Source organism: Megalops cyprinoides, chromosome 14 (genome assembly GCF_013368585.1).
Source record: "Megalops cyprinoides isolate fMegCyp1 chromosome 14, fMegCyp1.pri, whole genome shotgun sequence".
NCBI classification, from domain to species: Eukaryota; Metazoa; Chordata; class Actinopteri; order Elopiformes; family Megalopidae; genus Megalops; species Megalops cyprinoides.
In genome coordinates this window covers 11,022,147-11,041,309 of record NC_050596.1, presented here as the reverse complement: position 1 = coordinate 11,041,309, position 19,163 = coordinate 11,022,147, and the positions used below count along the sequence as shown (strand labels likewise).

At 43.2% G+C, this 19,163-nt stretch overlaps 2 protein-coding genes across 2 annotated transcripts; both read right to left on the bottom strand.

Moving 5' to 3' along the window:
* Nucleotides 1–6,215: 6,215 nt before the first annotated feature.
* On the bottom strand, nucleotides 6,216–7,598 carry LOC118788816 (gap junction alpha-3 protein-like). The gene has a single exon (XM_036544923.1). It carries the CDS (start codon nucleotides 7,596–7,598, stop codon nucleotides 6,216–6,218), a length of 1,383 nt encoding a protein of 460 aa, XP_036400816.1.
* Nucleotides 7,599–14,080: 6,482 nt separating this feature from the next.
* LOC118789474 (gap junction beta-2 protein-like) lies at nucleotides 14,081–18,902 on the bottom strand. Its single transcript, XM_036545912.1, has 2 exons — nucleotides 18,725–18,902; nucleotides 14,081–16,607 (listed from the first exon to the last, which is right to left on the bottom strand). The coding sequence occupies exon 2, from the start codon at nucleotides 16,581–16,583 to the stop codon at nucleotides 15,792–15,794; it is 792 nt and encodes a 263-aa protein (XP_036401805.1). The 5' UTR covers nucleotides 16,584–16,607; nucleotides 18,725–18,902; the 3' UTR covers nucleotides 14,081–15,791.
* Nucleotides 18,903–19,163: the final 261 nt, after the last annotated feature.

Sequence of the window (19,163 nt, the reverse complement as noted above, 5' to 3'; positions counted from 1 at the left end):
CTCAAGGTTTTTCCTTTCAGCTAATGGGTTTTACCTAGCACAGCCGCTGTAGGCCTGCTCTTGAGGGTTCTCTGTAACTCTGCTTTATGACATATTATCTTTGTAAAAAGTGCTTTAAAAATAAAATTTAATTGAAATGAAAACACTGCAGGGACAGTTATGTCACTGCTGGCCATGACAACAATCCGTTTGACATATGTAAATCTGTGTGTGTATTTTATTCATTTCTTTGTTTTCCATAAAATTCAATTGACTTGGATTGAATTTGAAAGACAAGAAAGAAAGACAAGAAGTGTGTGTGTGCGTGTGTGCGTGTGTGTGTGCGTGCGTGTGTGTGTGCGTGTGTGTGTGTGTGTATGTGTGTGTGTATGCGTGAGGGACAGAAGTGTGTGTTTGTGTGAAAGGAAGAGGAAGAGACAAAGAGTGAGTTTGTGAGTGTCTGAGTATTTCAGGTTGTTTTTTCTTGTCCCCAATGAGTGTGAGACTGGCCTCAGGCGAATTCCTGTGTCTCTCATGCATCAGGTGCCCCTGATCTGGGCACAACTCCAGCCCCCATCTGGTAGCAACCCCCGCTTTCCCCCAATAATCCCTGCTGTCATTTCTTGCAGCCAGACATAGAGAGAGCTAACTCTGCCAGACAGAGAGGGACAACACGTCCAGACAGAGAGGGACAACTTAGCCAGACAAAGCTAACACAGACAAACTTGGAGGGGGTTAACACAGCCAGACACACACATAGCTAACACCTACCAGGCATGGATATAGCAAACATAGCTAGACACAGAGCAAGATAACATAGCCAACCTTGGCGAGAACCAACAAAGCTAGACACAGAGAGAGTTAATACCTGCCAGACATGGAGACAGCTAACACAGCCGGCCACAGAAAGAGCCAGCATAACCAGACACGGAAAGAACTAACAGAGAGAAAACTAACAGCTAATACAGTAAGGCAAAGACAGAGTCATATAGTGTAGTGTAGCATAGTGCAGCACAGCATAGCGTGGTGTGGCCTAGCATAGGACAGCTTAGCATAACAGCATAGTATGGTATAGTAGCATTTATTGCAATGGTGCACACCAAATAAGTGTGCTTGCATGTGTGTGTACACATAAATGTCCTAACAAGCCATCCTGATCAGACCTGAGTGGCCATGGCCCTGTCTAAACTCTCCACCATTCGGGCGTCTGACAAAAATGAGCAAAATACAAAAGTGCAGGTAAGACTCCAGAATTTTGTTTACTAGTCAGTAGACTGCAGAAAGGTACGCTATAAGCCATAGCTTATAAGTTGTGTAAAGGCTCCAAAACAGTTTTGTGATGATGTCTCCCCTCACTGTGTGAAGATGTCGTTGGTCTGGGCTGAAGTGAAGAGCCTTGTGATCGTGTGGTGCAGTCAGTGCCAGGGGGAACAGTCCAGCCCCTCCGCCTCCTCTCTCTGCCCCCATCCAGGGACATTTTCACACCTGCTGTCCAAATTTGGAGCATTTGTGCAAGTTCCAAAATGGTTGGAAGTCCTCTCGGGAGACATGCGCTCCAGCTGGTTACACAGACACATGGGAGCCGAGAGACAGAATGAGGGTGCTTTCAGATTGGGTCATTCCTTCAGTGTTTTTGTACGTGTGTGTGTGTGTGTGTTGGGGGGGTATGTGTATGAGTGTGAATGGCAAAGAACGATATGTTGCAACACTGGCCACTGGCTGTAGTAACAACACCTAGAGGTTTGAGTTTTATGCAAATAAAGTCAAGAGTGTGTGAAATCTCTATCCTTTCTGCATGAAACAGTGCTGACAAACTATAGCCTCTATACTGTATTATGAACATTGTGTTCTTGTGTACACTTTACCAAAATGAAATAACAAGAAAAAGGAAAAAAATAGTATGATTATGGTACAAAAAGTTTATTTAGTAACAGTTTTGTAAACATTTGAGGTAAATGAACATTTACATCAACTTGTTCTTACAAAATTTTTTTTATACAGAAGGCACGTCTCTTAAGACAGCACTGGAACAGGCTGCATGTTGAGCTTGTGGAGATGGATTCTACACCCTGACTGGCTCTAGAGATCTCAGAAATCCACGACACAACACCCTTTTCCTGGTGTGGGGGCGTGACACGTTACCTCTGGGAGGCGCTCTTTCGGGAGCGACACATAAGTGACTGCATGTGTGCCGCGTGTGTGTGCGTGTGTGTGTGTGCATGTGTGTGTGCGTGGCGGGGCTTTGGCATCAGCCCCCGGGTTTCAAGAATGCTGTACTTTGTACTCCTGATGCTGGTGGTGCAGGTGGGGCGGTGGTCTGCGAGTCTTACTACCCAAGCTAACGCGTAACATCCTCACAACCTGTGACGCTGCAGCAACCTTGCAACGTCGCTTTGGCATCACAGAGGTGTTGTGGGGATGTTATAAATTCAACGAAGGAGCACACAGAAATAACTCACAATCTCCAGGCCATTTTTTTTTGTTCTTTTTAAATATCCAAACTTTCTGCAGTCGTTTCAGACAAAGTTAAGAGTCCTAAACTCAACAAATAAGCAACTTAAGTTATCATATTCTACAAGTTATGTTTTAAAATCACATTTGATGTCATTTTTTTTTTTTAATACTGTATTTAATGTTAAGAGCTGCTGCGTTTACTATTAAGACATATTCCTTTAAGGATTCAAAAACATTGGCAGAGTCTAGTATCCTCTCATTTTCTCTCTTCTACCAATATAAACTTCATAGAACAGGGTTTTTTGCCTAAATGTGCAAATCTTCATCTATATACTAAAATGTAAACTTTAAGAACCAAAATGACAAGATAACACACTTTTTTTGGTGTTTTTTGATACATTAAAATATGCGAAAATGTAATATTACATACATCTGTAAAACTGCTCTTTTTTGGCAAAAGTGTTACCGTCATGAACAAAAGTTTGCAAAGACTCCCATCTGACTGAAAGTATCTCAAAGCGTGTAGGCCCGTAACAACAATTACAATACTGTGATTGTCTTTGAAAGTATTTGTTATATATTCTGTATATGTTCTGCTCCTTGTTTTATACCTGCAGTCAAATGTTGTTATCAAATCACACAATGATAGGTATTCTTATTTAGATCCTCAAAAGGCCATATTTCAAAATAGACTTTTATTTTAGTTCTTTAAAAAGTAATAGCAAATTAGTAATTTGAGGGATTTTTTTCCAGAAACAGTCAAAACAGTCTTCCTCTTTTTGTGCATTGTCTTATTGTGCATAGTTTATTCAGATCTCTCTGAAGGTTCAGATATCTTACAAAATCGGCGTTGCATTTTTACATCTAGAAGATGGAAGACAGTGCATACATTTGTCCACTGAAGTAGTAGTAGTCAGTAATCATTTGGGAGTTCAATAAATACTCTGAAGATAAACTGAAACACACACACACAAAAGAAATACAAGGAGAAGAGGTGGCTAGGCTCCTGGTGTCGCCAGGGGGTTTCGCCCTTATTTGTCCATTTTGTACCAGATTCAGTTGTCAAGGCAACTACAAAAAAGTTCAACCAGTCATTTTTTTTTTTACTGACTACATGTAAGCATATTTCTTCTTGTAATATCCTCCAATACCTTTAAAAATATCACTTTTCATAATTAAACCAATAAGAGATTTTAAGTGTGTTCTTTTCCTTTCATGGATCATTTTCCACAGTAGGTATGCGATTAAGGTGATACTGTGTTTCAGATGGCAATAAACAGTCCTTATTTAAAAAAAACTCCCAATCCTTCCAGTCAAACTGTACAGTTCTGTTATTGACTGAAAATAAAGAGGATAAGGAATATCTGGTCAATGAATAAAGTATTGGAAGTTTTGAAAGTAAAGTTTGAAAGTATGAAAATAGGTGAATTTAAATAGGAAGCTAACAGTTTTGCTTATGTTTTCCATGGGGGGGGAAGCGGGGAAGGGGGTACCACAGTTTCAGATGATGTCAGTGGTCCATCATAGTTTTCTCACTGCTGCTGTGATGAACAAATTCCTGAAGGCACAGTTGATTTGGCAGGCGAAGGATGTGGCAGTAATCAGGAGTCAAAGGAGACCCCATCCATCATCCATAGTCTGCTGTTCGGTGTTCATTCACTCACTTCTCTACAGCTTCATAATCTCACATCACCCTCTCTTTCAACACCTTATAGCTGAGTCTGCATTTTAAAAGATCAGCAAAAAACATACTTTCACCTCTCTGCTCTCCTCTCTTTGGTTAAATTGATTTCATTTTTTCTCCTCGAAAAAACGAAACTTTGCAGCAGGGGCTGGGATCGCAGCACCTTGAGGTTTGAGGAGGTGCGTAGTCTAGTGGCAGAAAATAGGACCTGAAATTTCTGCATATAAAAATGATAAACAGCAGGGCATTGCAAAAGCACACTCAATTCTTGGTTTCCACCCACAATTTCCCAGCAGTTTTTCACTTCCTGGTCAGGGCAAGGTCACAGAGATAGGACAGCATGCGTGTGTCTGTATGTGTGTGTGTGTGTGTGTGTGTGTGCGAACTCTCCTTGTCTTCAACTCTCCTTTTCCATTTAAATAACTACTTTCCCATATTTCTTCCTAATCCTAAACACCAAAACCCAATTAATATCACTTTCAAACGTTTCACTATCACCACTTTTTTGTCGACATTTTATCAATATGAATTATCCATTCTTTCTTTCCTGGAAGCAGACCGATTGATTAAGCGGTCACTCTGTGCCATGCTGAGCGATTAGTTCACAGTTCTGTGAGAGGGTCAGCAATCGGCTGACCGTGGGTAAAACCAAGACAGTGAAGCGTACTTGCAGACCTGTTGGTGAATCAGTGAGTTGTAGTTTCACATTGACAGATTTCACCTGCATTTGGCAAAACATGAAAGAGGTAAAAGGAGCAAAAGAGGTCCTTCCATACACTGGTATCTAAACTATTTCCTGAATGTAAAGAAAAAAAAAAACAACACAAGGACTGTAATCACGACGCAGTGTAGATAGGTAGATGACTGCATATAATGAGCCATGATCTGTATTATTTGGCAGGAATAAAAAAACAAGTAAAATGTACATTCCAAATTATTTCACTGAAATATTTCAATAACAAACAAAAAATTCTATTGCCTAAAATCATGAAACTTTACCACCTAGCCTACAGCTATGCCTATACTCTAGCCACTAATCTTTCCATGTTGCTGAATTTTGTTACAAGTGGGACATATATTTCTCTAATACACTGCAAACACTAGCATCCTTTGGGGCCATTTTATGAAAATAATATCTATCTATCTTTATATATATATTTATATTACTTTTTACAAGCCATTATTACAAATCACATAAGACAAGACCTTTCTTCAAGACTGAAACAATTTACCCTGATGAAACTGCAATGACAGCATGAGTGCTTTTCCAAAGAAAAAAAAAATAGAGAGAAAGAGACTAAGACAAACAACAGCAGCTACAGTACCAACAGAGAGTCTGACGCCTGACTCACACCCAATCACAGCTCAGTGAAGTCTGAACTCTGGCCATGCAACAGGAGCACCACGCAAGCATTCATCAGAACGTCCTGCTGCTCCAGTGCACTGCGAAGTCCTGTCTCAGCGGCACCTCCTGTCAAACGTTTTAGAAATGTCGGCTCAATGTTATGTTCATATTCGTTCTCCCATTCTTCGTGCTGGAGGTCTTATAGAGGCTACACTGGATTCACTGAAACTACCGTGATGCCGACAAACACCGGCTTAACACCAAACACCAAGGAGGTTCATCACCTACGGCTTACCAGTCCGAAAAAAAAAAAAAAAAAACTGAAGCTGTAACGTTCATCACAAGAAGCAACAAAAAAAAAAAGAAACATAAGTGCATCTCTCCAGAATCTCCTCACGTGAAAAAAAAAACTAAAACTGGAAATAGTGCTGAAGTCCCAGCCAGTCACCGCTGACGACGATCTCCCTAGCCTCTCTCGATCTGTCTGCTTTGCATCACTCTCTCCCCCCTCCCCCGGTCTGTCCACATCAATGTCTGAAAACACCATGTCACAACAAACCTGTCCAGGATACGCTACAACTCACCGATTGCACTGCAGTACATGTTGCTGTTTACAGATTTATATTGAGAGCATCCCAGTTCCAGTGCCCTGCCTCACATCATTGCTGGTTTTTATTCATGGTTTCTTACTTTTTTTATATATATATGTATGTATATATAAAAATGGGAGGCGGCGGAGGGGGGTGTGAGGGACTAGACCGCCAGGTCGTTGGGTCTGGCTCTGCTGCTACTGGTCTTACTGGCCCGGCTCAGACGGCGGGCGTCCATGACGGCCGCGGGGGCCTCGTGCATCTCCACCAAGGTGGTGATGTGGTCCTCCTCGGGCGGGGCCTTCTCTCCGCTCCAGCTGCCGCTGCTGGAGCTGGCAGTGGGCGCGGCGGGGTCTCCGGGCCGCCGCTGCCGCGGCTCGTCGTGGACGCTGCTGCTGGGGGCCGGGGAGGAGGCGTGGGTGAGGGAGGGGGAGGGGGAGAGGGAGAGGGAGGCGGAGTCGGGCTTCCTCTCCCGAGTCTGCTGCTCGGCGGCCCGGTTGGCCCAGTTCTGCTCGGCGGCCAGCCGGTGGTTGTTGTTGCTGTAGAAGATGGAGGGCTTCTCCGGCGGGTCCTCCTGGAGAGGCTCCGTCTTGAACTCGGCGGCGGGGGCCGCCGGCAGGGGGTACACACCCCCCACGGTCACGTCCGTGTAGGTCGGCGGGTAGCTGAGGGTGGGGGGGGCAGTTCTCGGGGTGGGGGCGATGGGCTCGGGCTCGCCGTCGGCGCGGCCCGGCGACTCGCTCTCGGGGGTGAACTTGTTCGTCATTCCCTGCTTCACTTTCTTCCATCCCAGGTGATAGATCTCCAACAAATTCAGCAAAAGAGACACGCAAGCCACCGCAAGCATAAATATGATGAAGATGGTCTTTTCCGTGGGCCGGGAGATGAAGCAGTCCACGGTGTTGGGGCAGGGCCACCGCGCGCACTTGTACAGGGGCCGCAGCTGGAAGCCATAGAGGAAATACTGACCTAAAATGAACCCGACCTCAAACAGGGTCTTAAAAATGATGTTGAACACATAGGTGCGCAGCAGGGCGCCCCGGATGCGGATTTTGCCGTGCTCGTCTCTGATGGGCGGCTTCTCCTTTTTGCCGCCGCCGCCGCCGCCGCCCCCGCCTCTGCCCCCCCCTCCGCCGGCGTCACCGCCCTCGGCGCCGCCGTTCTTGAAGGGCAGCTCCTTCTCCTCCTGCAGCCGGCTGGACTTGCGCAGCTCCTCCTCCCGCTCCTTGCGCTTCTCCTCCATGCGGACGATGTGCAGCACGTGGCCCAGGTAGATGAGGGTGGGCGTGGACACGAAGATGATCTGCAGCACCCAGAAGCGGATGTGCGAGATGGGGAAGGCCTCGTCGTAGCAGACGTTCTCGCAACCGGGCTGCTGCGTGTTGCAGGTGAAGTCGGACTGCTCGTCGCCCCACACCTCCTCTGCCGCCGCCCCCAGCACCAGGATCCTGAAGATGAAGAGCACCGTCAGCCACACCTTGCCGATCACCGTCGAGTGCTCCTGCGCATTCTCCAACAGCCGTCCCAGAAAGCTCCAGTCACCCATCCTTTACGATTTCTAGCCTAGGGAGAAAGTACAGGCCCTAGTGAATACGGCGAAAGGAAGGAGGGGCGGTCAGGTGGGAAGGAAGGAAAATGAGGAGGTGGAAACTGGGAGGCAAATGGTAGAAAGAAAAAGAACCAGGACAAAATAAGTGCCAGAAATCTTCACAAAAATTGTCACCTCAAACACAAAGCATCACTGCCCTACACATTTTTGCTCTTTTTGTTCAGTGGTCTGCTCTTTATACTTTTAAATAAAATGATGTAAATGGAGAGATCACAGAGGACATGCTATGACCAAATGACTGAAATCTAGTTAAAGTGAAGCAGTCTGGTCTCCTGAAAATACTCATGGGAGGGGGCAGAAATGCCCCTCTCTCAGGTTTCATGGAGTGTCTTATTGTCTTCCTAAAGTGATCAACTGTTATTGTGGTGCAGTTCATCACATTACTGTCACATTACTGTCTCTGCAAGAAATAAAGTTATTTCATCTATTAAGTAATTTGCCAGGACAAGTCTGTGGGTACTTAAACATCAATGGGAGAATTTCACACAGCACTTTTAAATACAGACAGACTGATTCAACCATTCACAGTTCTCCATGAGGTTGAATGAAGCATAGTACACTCTTGGTCTGCTGCTGCGGGAGGCCCCATCCGGCCCCAACACTGTGGGCTAGGAACATGACGTATGAGCGGTATGCTGCGTGAACACTTTCTCTCTTACCCTCTCTCTGTCTCTTTCCCTCCCCAACTCCCTCTCACATTCCTCCCACTCTCCCCCTCTTCCCATCTTCCAGTCAGTTTGCTTTACTCGCCTGGCAAACGTACATTCCTACTGCCAAATCACCTACAGGTCTCTCCCCCTCTCCATCCCTGTTGCACCCCCCACACCCCCACACCCCCAAACCCCACCCCTGTATCTCTCCCACAGGCTCCATTGTGCAGAAGGTATGTGCTGAGCTCCACAGAATACGGCTCAAAGCTGTGGACAGGGAGCGGGGAGAGGGGATCTCAGGTCCGGGAACATAGGAATCTATCCAGGGCTTCCAGTCAGCATCACGCTGCACTGGTGAGGGGGCTCCCGGCAGCTCATTGGCCGTTGAGAAAATTTAAACCGATTACAGCGTCAGCTGAAGAAGAAATTGTTGAGTTGGACCTGAGGTTTGCAGTAGCTGTCTGAGAAAATTTTACCCTACCATAATTTAATTTAGGAACTTAAAAAGAAAATTTAGGTTATATCTTCGATTTGTAATGAAAGGCATACCGGACTGAGTTTTCGCTCAGTACATTGTACGTGCATGCTGATTTGTGGAGGCAGTGATAGCACTGTATTTGCAGATGAGAAAGAAACATATCCTTGCAGCCTGAAGCATAGCCATGAAAATCAAGGACCAAAAGTTCTGGGTTAACATTAATACCAATGGTACTAAATTATTTGGTTGAATGTATCTGCTGATATTCTTAATACAAACTCTTAATACAATACAATTTCTGTAGCAAAGAGCAAATATTGTAAAATAATCTAACACCAGAACAACCTAAAAATTAGGCATGCAAATTTTCAAAGAGCAAAGTTATAAATGCAAACAGCACAGACAGATTTTTTTTTAATTAAATACAACATGCTTGAAAGTTAATGCAATTTTAACATGCAACCATAGTTTTGTACTAATCATTTTTTAAATTAAAACATAAATCGGTAAACACAAACACTTTTTTACATAAAGTGAAACATTTTAATGCACTGTAGATATTTGTGAGGTTAGTGAATATATCTGGTACACCTAAAAGATTATTTCTGTTTTTTACACAGATGACCCAGTTTTTGCTTTTTCCTCTGAAATACAATAAACACTTTTGTAAACAACTAACTGTAGATTGCAAACTTGTCTCATTTAAATAGCTTGAACACACAAACACACACACACACACACACACACACACACACACACACACACACACACACACACATCAGTGATGTTTCAAACACCATTTTAACTGGTAGAGACAAGTGAAAGAACATTCTTGCTAAATGTGCTGCAATTCTATACAATGGCCTGAGCATATGCTTCAGCACTTAATGTGATGCATAGCTCAACATGGCAAACAGTAAAAATGATAAAAATATGTATTTACAAATCTGAAAAAACCTTACATTGTGTCTTAGTAGCTGTCAGTATGATAGTTAAGCCATTTCATCTGTAACAGATCTTTCAGTTTTCCAAGATTTGAAATGTTTCGCTGAAGAAATATCCCCATAGTATCTGAGATATTTAACCAACATGGGAATACTTTCTAACAGAACTGTGTAGCAGCAAAACACTGATTACAGTACTTTGACCCTTTAAAAGCTCTGATTCAATTTGTCTCCGTGAGTCGATATTAATGTTAAGCGGGTAAAGGAAAGGAATGTATTCTTCTGTTTTTGTTCTATAAATGCTTGAAGCGTTATATTCACATGCAGCAACTAGTTAGGTTAGTGTCTGTAAAAGGGTACACAAACGGTTAACGGTTATTATAATATTACTCTGAACTATGACCATTAATGTTACAGCATATTTGCTAGTTTTCTGCAGGGATCGGTCTCCTTGCGGCAAGTTAAGCAGGCAGCGGGAGCAAGCGCGAGCAAGCCGGCACAAACCGACGTCAATCCCTCCATCCGAAGGAAAACCAGAAAGCAAATAGGGTGAACTTACTAAAATGTTCTTGTATTGTGGGTAATAAATCCATCGACTAGGGCTCAAAAATATTTGTATAGTACCTGGAAACAAAAAGATTTTGGCAATTAATCAAAGTAGCAAATGGGAGAAGAAAGACAAACATACAATATAAATAAATACTGTTTAGTGATAAGACAAAAATGGAGTACATCATGCAATTTGGTTTAGTACATAAAACGCACAAAAAGCTCTGAAATATTCCCTCTTTCGGTTGGAATTTTTTGCAAATATTTTTACGAGGGCTCTCCCAGGAGCTTTGCTGCTCATGTTGACGGCATGAACGCGCGCTTTTCCTGCCTCAAACTGCACCTGGCGAAATCCCAGATCATATATTGTGGCCATCTACTCCAGCTGTTTATAACGTCAATAAATTCAATGATTAAGAAATACTTGACAAATCTCACACATTTTTACTAATACTCCCTGTGTTGTTGGTATTTTCACGACGCATATTATCACAACGACAGTATATCCACAATCTTATTCATATTGCTTATTCTTATTAATATTTCTAGTATCGCAGTGAGAGTGTTACCTACTCTGGGTGTATTTTTATTTGATTTTGTCAGCGCTAGACAGAAGGGGCATACAATTTCAAGAAGTAATACTGCTCTCACTTAATTGGGGGCAAATCATATATAATCCAATGTAAATTGTTAATTTATGAATATGGATTATTAAATCGGTCGTATTTTGTAACATAATTTGTTTATGTTTTGCTTATCACGCTCGTTTCATAAAGTTGACATTCTTTACAAAGGTTTGACAGGCACCTTTGTTTTTGTACGTGTGTGTCCAATTGAATTCGCACGCTAAATTCACTGGTTTATTACTAAACAGTTAAATCTTGAAATGCAAAGTCTACTTAGAGAAAAAAAAATGAAATTAATGCATTGATGAATACATAAATACAAACACAACCATTAACAAAAAGTTCAAGGGCGTTTTTACAAAAAAAACATATTTTTGCCCAGAAATATGTTAATGAGGGCAGGAGGGCCCCACAAGGGCCCCACCCAGGGCGCGTGCTGGTCTCATCAGAATTTGAAATGCTGATCCAGGGAAATATTTCGCCGGATCGACTGATGCTCACTGACAGACGAATGTAATCAATGAATAGTCTAAAGCGACACACTTAACCAGATTTTTAACGAATTAAGGTATTTATCGAACGATATCTGGAAAGTCAACACTTAATGCAGCAATTTAAACTGATGTATTGCTTCGGTTGTTATTGTTGTTACTACTCCTGTAAAAATGCACAAATATTGGGTGTAGTTTTCGTACAAAAACAATTAATGTGCTTTTGTGGGTGTGTGTTTTAATCCGCTTGTTAAACCTTTTGAATAGACGTCTACCACGTATTGTCACGAAGGCAAAATTTACTTTAAAATTAACCTCTTTCGGTAAGTTTTAATGATCACAAACAGGTGCACTCTAGATGTTGAGATGGACTGTATGAAGTTTTGATGCAGTGACAAGCCGTCTGACAGCCAGACAATGCGGAAGGTGCCAGAGCCCCTTTGTCCAGCGTGCCACTCTCCATTGGAGCATCACTGCCATTGTGTTGTAGTTATTGTTGAACCTGTTCATTATTACGAAGGAGTGACTTACTCAAACCATTTAAAAACAAATCTTTAAAAACAGTCACGAAATAAACAGTATACTTTATGAAAACAGCGACATCACACTCACGCTGTCCTGGACGAGTTGTGCCAACCAAGACGCTCACATGCATCAAGCCTCCATCATACCTTGGCCTGGGGATGCCAAACTTTGTTACTGAAAGTTATATCCGGCCCCAAGCGAAGCCATATTTTGAGAGCGCTGGATATGATACAGGGCGTCCTAGGTAGCAGCCACCCTCCCCTGTCCCCCCCGGCTGTGCCAGCTTACCGAACTCCTCTGAAAGCAGCCAGCCAGCCAACTTATTCAAGCGCAGCCTTCTTCACGCGTGGATTCGAGGCCAGTCTTGCGCAAAAAGCTAGTTTTTCGAGGCGAATTGAACTTGAGGATGGGGTTCCGCGAAGCGCAGCTGCCTCCCGTTCCCAGCCATCGCGACTGTCACATTGTGTGACCATGCATGACTGAATCCCGAGAGTCATCACCCTGCACGCGCGCTCGCCACGCCCCTGTCAACTTCCAAAAACTCATCACCCGAGCTACAAATCTGGACAGACTCTATACTGGGGGGACAATAATATTGCCCCTGTTTGAGAATCGTCATCTTTTTAAAGTATTTTCAAGCATGTAGCTGTTGCGTCATTTGCACACCTTTTGTTTGTGAAAGGGGCGGGAGTAGTTATGCGTGATCAAATGCAAACAATTATTTTAAAAAGGCGAACCTTTTTATGTTCGAGTTTTACTGGTTACAAATCACATCCTCTAGTTTCTAGTTAAATGCAATTAAAGATTCGACTTCACAATCACGAAGCAACTCGCAACCACAATATGTAATTAGTCAAACAACATGAAAAGTCATCTCTGCTGGAGTTGCAAAACAGTTCAAAGAGACCTGAAGAGCGCTCCTTCAAACCTAGACAAGTACCGCCCCACTTCGGCCGTCAGTGGAGACACAAATCGCATTCATATCGTGCGCAAGCTTTTCCCACTTTGCCTTAACGCACCACGTTCTCTTGAACATTATAGGCACCGCAACAGAACATTATGCTCCGGCTGGCTTTGCACATTCAAAACGTGATAAATAAAAGAACTCAAACAAACAAAATGTTAAAAATTATTATTTTATTAACAAAATATCAAAAAGCATCTGTGCGCGTTGAAATCAGAATGTGTGCATTTCTGCACATTAAAAGATTACGCAAATCACACATTTTAAGGAAACAAAAGTATTAAATACACTGAAATAATTGCAAACTTTCACTCGCCATGGTCATAGGCTACTGTATAAAGACATGAAACTGCAGTTATTGTAAAATTTGCAGCGCCAGATACGTCTATATGTAGCTCACATGACTCAACGGATTCGAAAAATGCAATTGGCATGTAAATAACAAAAAAGTACACTTTCCGTTTGGTTACGGAAAAAAAAAATGATAGAAAACCCTTCATCGTTTTCTCGAAATAAAACAACCTTTGAAAAAAAAAAGAGAAACAGTACCCTGACGTGCGCCGTGGAGCCAGCTGATGAATGAGAGAATCCAGAGCGGAGAGACCTCGATATAGACAAGAGCTACGAAGGTGCCAAGTACGCGCTGTCTCTCTATCGGTCAAACCGCTCTCACCTGTCGACAGGTAGCGCTCTCAGGCTGTCGCAGATAGGAGTTAGGAGTGACGCTGTGATTCACGTCCCACTTTTCGAACGGGCCATGGGGGAAGATCCGCATATACGACTCCCACGCCTTACCGCAAAATCAATGGCACACAGCTAGAGAAATTCAATATCTAAAATCAGGTTCAGGATGCAAGCTGATCGGCAACTTCCTTAAAGGAATATGGCTGTGTATGCACGATCAGTAATGACATCTTTTTTTTGTACGGGTCCCAGTAAGAAGTAGAAGGATACCTTTCTTAAAGACCAGCTTTAAGCTTCTCGCCGGTTTCGACAGCATCGGACGTGAACAACTATACATGCTCGCGAATGTGCTGCCTGCGACTTTCAGTTTTTAGTACACAATAAATGTTGAAAAAAAACATTCGTATTTTATCACGTCTAAATTAATTTTTATAGTCAATTTAGGAGGTTTTATGACTTATGAATCTTCAACAGAAAACGAAAGCATTTTAATACATGGTAGGCCTACAATATATACTGTTCAATACAACATGTCAGTGTTAATGGTGTCAAGAGTATCGCTATAAATGTCTGATCAAGTGATAAATAAAACTGGTAAAATTTACTCATACAAACAGCTGTGAATTACGTAGTGCAATTATTTTCCCTTTTATTTATAACTTGCACGAACACATTTATAGAAATTACTCGATATCATATTCTTCATTTAGGCTAAGTCCTTAAGGTGTACATAATATGTACATAAAGGGTAATAATAGGGTATAAAAATGTTCTAACACGGCAGTGTCATGTTTAAATGATCCAAATTTCCCCCAAAGTGTGTGGATTGTGACACGGGAATAAAGAACACTATTACACCGAAATAAAATGGTACCGGGGCTGGACAGCAAGGCGTAAACAAATAACACCGCAGCGCAAGACTGACGCGAAAAGGCCAGAACAAAACGCCTTCAGTACCTGTGCAGACTCGTATATGAGTCATAACGCGTTTCAGCCTCTGCTCGCGGAAGCCCTGCGCGTTCGAAATGCATCCCACGTCACTCACTAAAACCATTTTATTCTGATTTCTCCTCACCATGGTGGGCACTGCATTCCTCTTTTTTTCTGCACTAATGAAAACCACAATGACAAGGTCATTTCTCACAGAAGTGGACCTGCCATCTTCTCTAGTCAGAAGGTTTATTTTCATTATTCACCTTCCCGGCAGATGCCCTTACGCAGGACTGTCTTAGATTTTCCATGTCCTTCATTTATAACGTTTTACAATGCTTTACTGGAGCGATCCACACCTATCACCTCACTCAAGGCTCCAACAGCAGCAACTGAGTTATTAAATCCAGCAGCGGTCACAGTCTTTCATGGTTCTTTCTTGCAGTGTTGCCGTAGTATTGCACAGTCGCCCATGCATCAGTGTGTCACACTGTGAACACTGTGTGCCGTATGGATAAGGGCCGCTGAGCTCACAGGGCTTAGTGTAGAAGTGGTACCTTAAGTGTAGACGTGGGTCATGATTTAGTGCTCAGTTGGTACAGTGGCCTCTCTATGACTCAAACCCTCCCACAGTTACAGCAGACGGCAGTGATGCCTAAAACGAGGGTGGGAAAATAAACTAACCAATAGCACGGCTGTGTCACCAGGGGAGGTCCCAGCTGATACAGACCTTGCAAAATGTATTGATTAAAGATGTGAAGGTTAAAAACTCACATTCTTCTTGTGCAAAGGCAAAGTCTAGCACCTCTACAGACAGCATGTTGCATTCTTACAATGATGCACTGATGTTACAGAGTGTATTTCAAATGTTGGGAAAGCATTATGTGTTAACTGTGTTGCTAGCCAGGGCTGCCATGTCTGATGTATTTGCGCTCTGTAGCAGTTGGCAATACTGTAGGTGAGCTCAAACACTGTGCCACTGATGCAGATCACAGCACTGACAGGGCTGCAAACTGCTATAACTCATTTGTACAACATGTTACCTCTTTGTAGCCACACAACAAGGCCAATGATATTGCTGCACTTACACTGAAAAACCAACACTTGTGTGTGTGTGTCTGTGTGTGTGTGTGTGTGTGTGTGTGTGTACAAGTGTTGCTGTTAAAGTAAACCACTAGATGTCACTGTGGAACTGGCCCTCCTGGAGAGTTTTTTTATGGAGGGAGAGTGGGGTCATTCTCGTTTTTCGCATGCCCAACAGGGAAAGGCAGGTGCGGAGCAGTTTGTGTTCACACAGCCCTGGCGCTGGAGCATTCGGAGGAGCACTGCAGCATCTTGTTCCTTTCGTTCTCCAGGAGGGCCTTGTCCCTGATCACATGGTCCGGGTGGCGGAGGGCCTCCCTCTTCTTGCGCTGCGAGCACCGGATCAGCGCCTTGACGATCAGGTACAGCAGCTCGGCCACGTTGAGCACCATGCAGATGGCTGAGGAGGCCACCATGAAGATGGTGAAGACGGTCTTCTCGGTGGGCCGGGAGATGAAGCAGTCCACGACGTTGGGGCAGGGCCACTGCTCGCACTTGACCAGCCGGGGCATCTGGAAGCCGTTGTAGACGAAGTAGAAGGCGTACATGAAGCCGGCCTCGAAGATGAGCCGGAAGAAGAGGCTGGAGGTGTAGGTCCACCACAGCGGGCCGATGATGGCCAGCCGCTTATTCTTCAGGCTCTCCAGGTCGCCCTGCGCCTTGTCGCCCTGGGTGCGGATGATGGTCCTCTTGGCCTCGCGCTTGCGGTAGGCCACGTGCATGGCCACCAGCAGCGCCGGCGTGGAGACGAAGATCAGCTGCAGGCACCACAGGCGGATGTGCGAGACGGGGAAGAAGTGGTCGTAGCAGACGTTCTTGCAGCCGGGCTGCTGCGTGTTGCAGGTGAAGTCGGACTGCTCGTCGCCCCACACGCTCTCCGCCGCCAGCACCAGGATCATGATGCGGAAGATGAAGAGGACGGAGAGCCAGATCTTGCCCAGGCTGGTGGAGTGCTTGTTCACCCCGCCCAGCTGAGCGTATAGCGCCCCCCAGCTCATCCTCAGACACGCAGCTCACAGCACCTGCGAGGGAAGAGGGGAGGAGGGGGGTGGAGCGACAGGGAGATGGAGAGGTAAAGAAACAGAAGAGGAAGAAAATGAGAGGAGCAGACAGAGAAAAAGGAGGGGATAAGGTGAGAGAGGGGAGGGGGGGCAGGGAAAGAAAGTGAGAGGGAGAGAGAAAAAGGAGGGAAAGGGAGGTTGGGTTTAGTACAAAATTCACACTCTAAATCCAAGTAGCATCTACCTCTGCTCCTCTAGATATAATAGTAAACCGTAGGGGAGACAGAGAATTTACATTTACACAGAAATACTCTGTTATCTGAGTCTGTTTTAATAGTTGTTTATTAAAAACATTAGAGCCTCCCAATTAAGAGGCTCCAAAACTGTAGCATTGTAGTACCCTTTCATGCAGCATATTAAATTATTACTATTATTATGAAAAAATTGGGGTTACCTTCTATGAATGATTTTGGGAAATCAGATTTAACTTAAGACCAATTCCCACCATAACTAAAATGATTTCATGTGCAAGTGCAGTGCACAGCAATAAGACTATTACAGATTTAGTCAAATAAAAAAGAACTACCTATTTTATTTTGGTAAACTAAGGGTACACTCATCATCTGCTACCGCCTGTAAACCTGCACAGATTCCTATTATTTCAAATTCTTCCATTTATACTCCTTAATTAAAGCTATCAGAACAATGCACCCAGAGAACAGTGCCTCTACAATGCCTCTAGTGAACGGCAGTCGCCCATCAGAACTTTGCCCCTCTCTCAAACCTCATTCGGAGGTGACATACATGCTTCGGCACAGCCCTGAACCCCTGAAAAACCTAGCCTGATAGCTAGGCTAAAACGACATCATAGGCTACATGTGGAAAAAAGTTCTAAATAAAAAAATTTAAATGTAAGAATGAATTATTAAAAGTGTACAGTAAACGCTGACATGAATAAACAAATAAAAACATTTTCATTGCTCCGATCTGGAAACTCGTGAACGCTTAGCATTCTGAATTGACTTGCCGTTCTGCCCGCTAGATGGAGCGAATGGCTATAATTTGTTTCTGTCTTTCCCCCGGAGGTGATACCGGCGTTTCCCAAATTGGCTTAATGATTTCCTTGAAGTAATTTCGACCCGAATGTTAACTTTACTTCAAGGTCAGAGTTTTGAGTTGGCTGGTTGATAAAGGTTTTTTAAAAAAAAAAAAAAAAAAAAAAATCAAAACATGACCTCCTTGAAAATATTTAACAAAATATTTCAGACAATATCATGATTATCATGATTATCATTTAAAAATATTACATACCACACCTAGAAATACTATAACATATAGACACGAGGAACACGTCATTTTCAGTAAGGCTCACAGCAAAATTAATTAAAATCATAAGTAAAAAATGTTTCTTGTAAAAATTAAAATAATTGTCTCGTGTAAAAACTAAAATAAAAACCAAGACACGTTCCGGCTTCTCTCCGCAGTTTAGTAACACAACACCCGTGGAGTTCATTTTGTTTAGACATTGTGCAAAATGCGTTAAAAAAATCAGCGAACGTAACCTATTGGTATTTAAAAAATGTCAGTATAATAAGGAATAAGACCAGATTGATCACATTCCTCTGCATTTGACAATGAAAACGTTTATCATGCCGATAAAATAAACGCATCTGTAGTAAAAAGCCAATTACAATATGACAACGTCTAAAGAAAATGTGCCAACAAATTAATCACAAACAGCAGACTCCATAACATTCTCTCACAATATTCCAAGAAGTCCTCAATGTAGATCTATTCTTAAATTCACTAATAAAGAGAGAGTACGTCAAGTTGAAATCTATAAGAAAAAATAAAAGTAAGCTGTCTCCCATCATCCCTACACAAAGAGGTGATGTGATTGCTGTTGTCAAACGCGTTGTTTGCATGAGGTAGGATCAAAACTGAAATAGGATACACATTTCTACTTACATTTACACTCCATAAACAGCAACCGATTACAACACGTCGACATTTCTTAAAACTTTGTTTAAAATTCTGACATTGGCGTATGATAGCAAAGATTAGTAGGCTACTGGACACCGGTCCATCAAACGCCAATTACTTAAGAAATAAGGTGCGAAAATGTGAAAATGTCTTACCTCTTTCCTAGTGTTTTCAGAAAACTTTTATTAAATTCCGTTCAGTGCTCCTCACTTCGAACCCGAGGCTTAATGTAGGGATACGGAGTGAATCTCAGACGGCGACTGAGCGTGATGTTGAGCAGACTTAATTCCAGGGCCGAGATTTCTTACAGTTTCTTAACAGATACCCTTACAGTCGTGCGTCTGCACACTTTCGGCAGTGCACCTGTTTAATTTAGTTATTATTTTAGTCCCACCTGACTGGCTGTAGAGGCGGGGCTAAAAAATTCACCACAGCCCGGAGTGTGTGTGGCCTAAACTTGGGTTCATTGCGACTTCCGTTTGAACATCTGAAACGAAAAATTGAATGTCTTGTCCAATTATACGCCGATAAAATTGTATTTATTAGAAGCTATACATATTTTTCCTATTTTCTGTACTACATCAAACACATCCC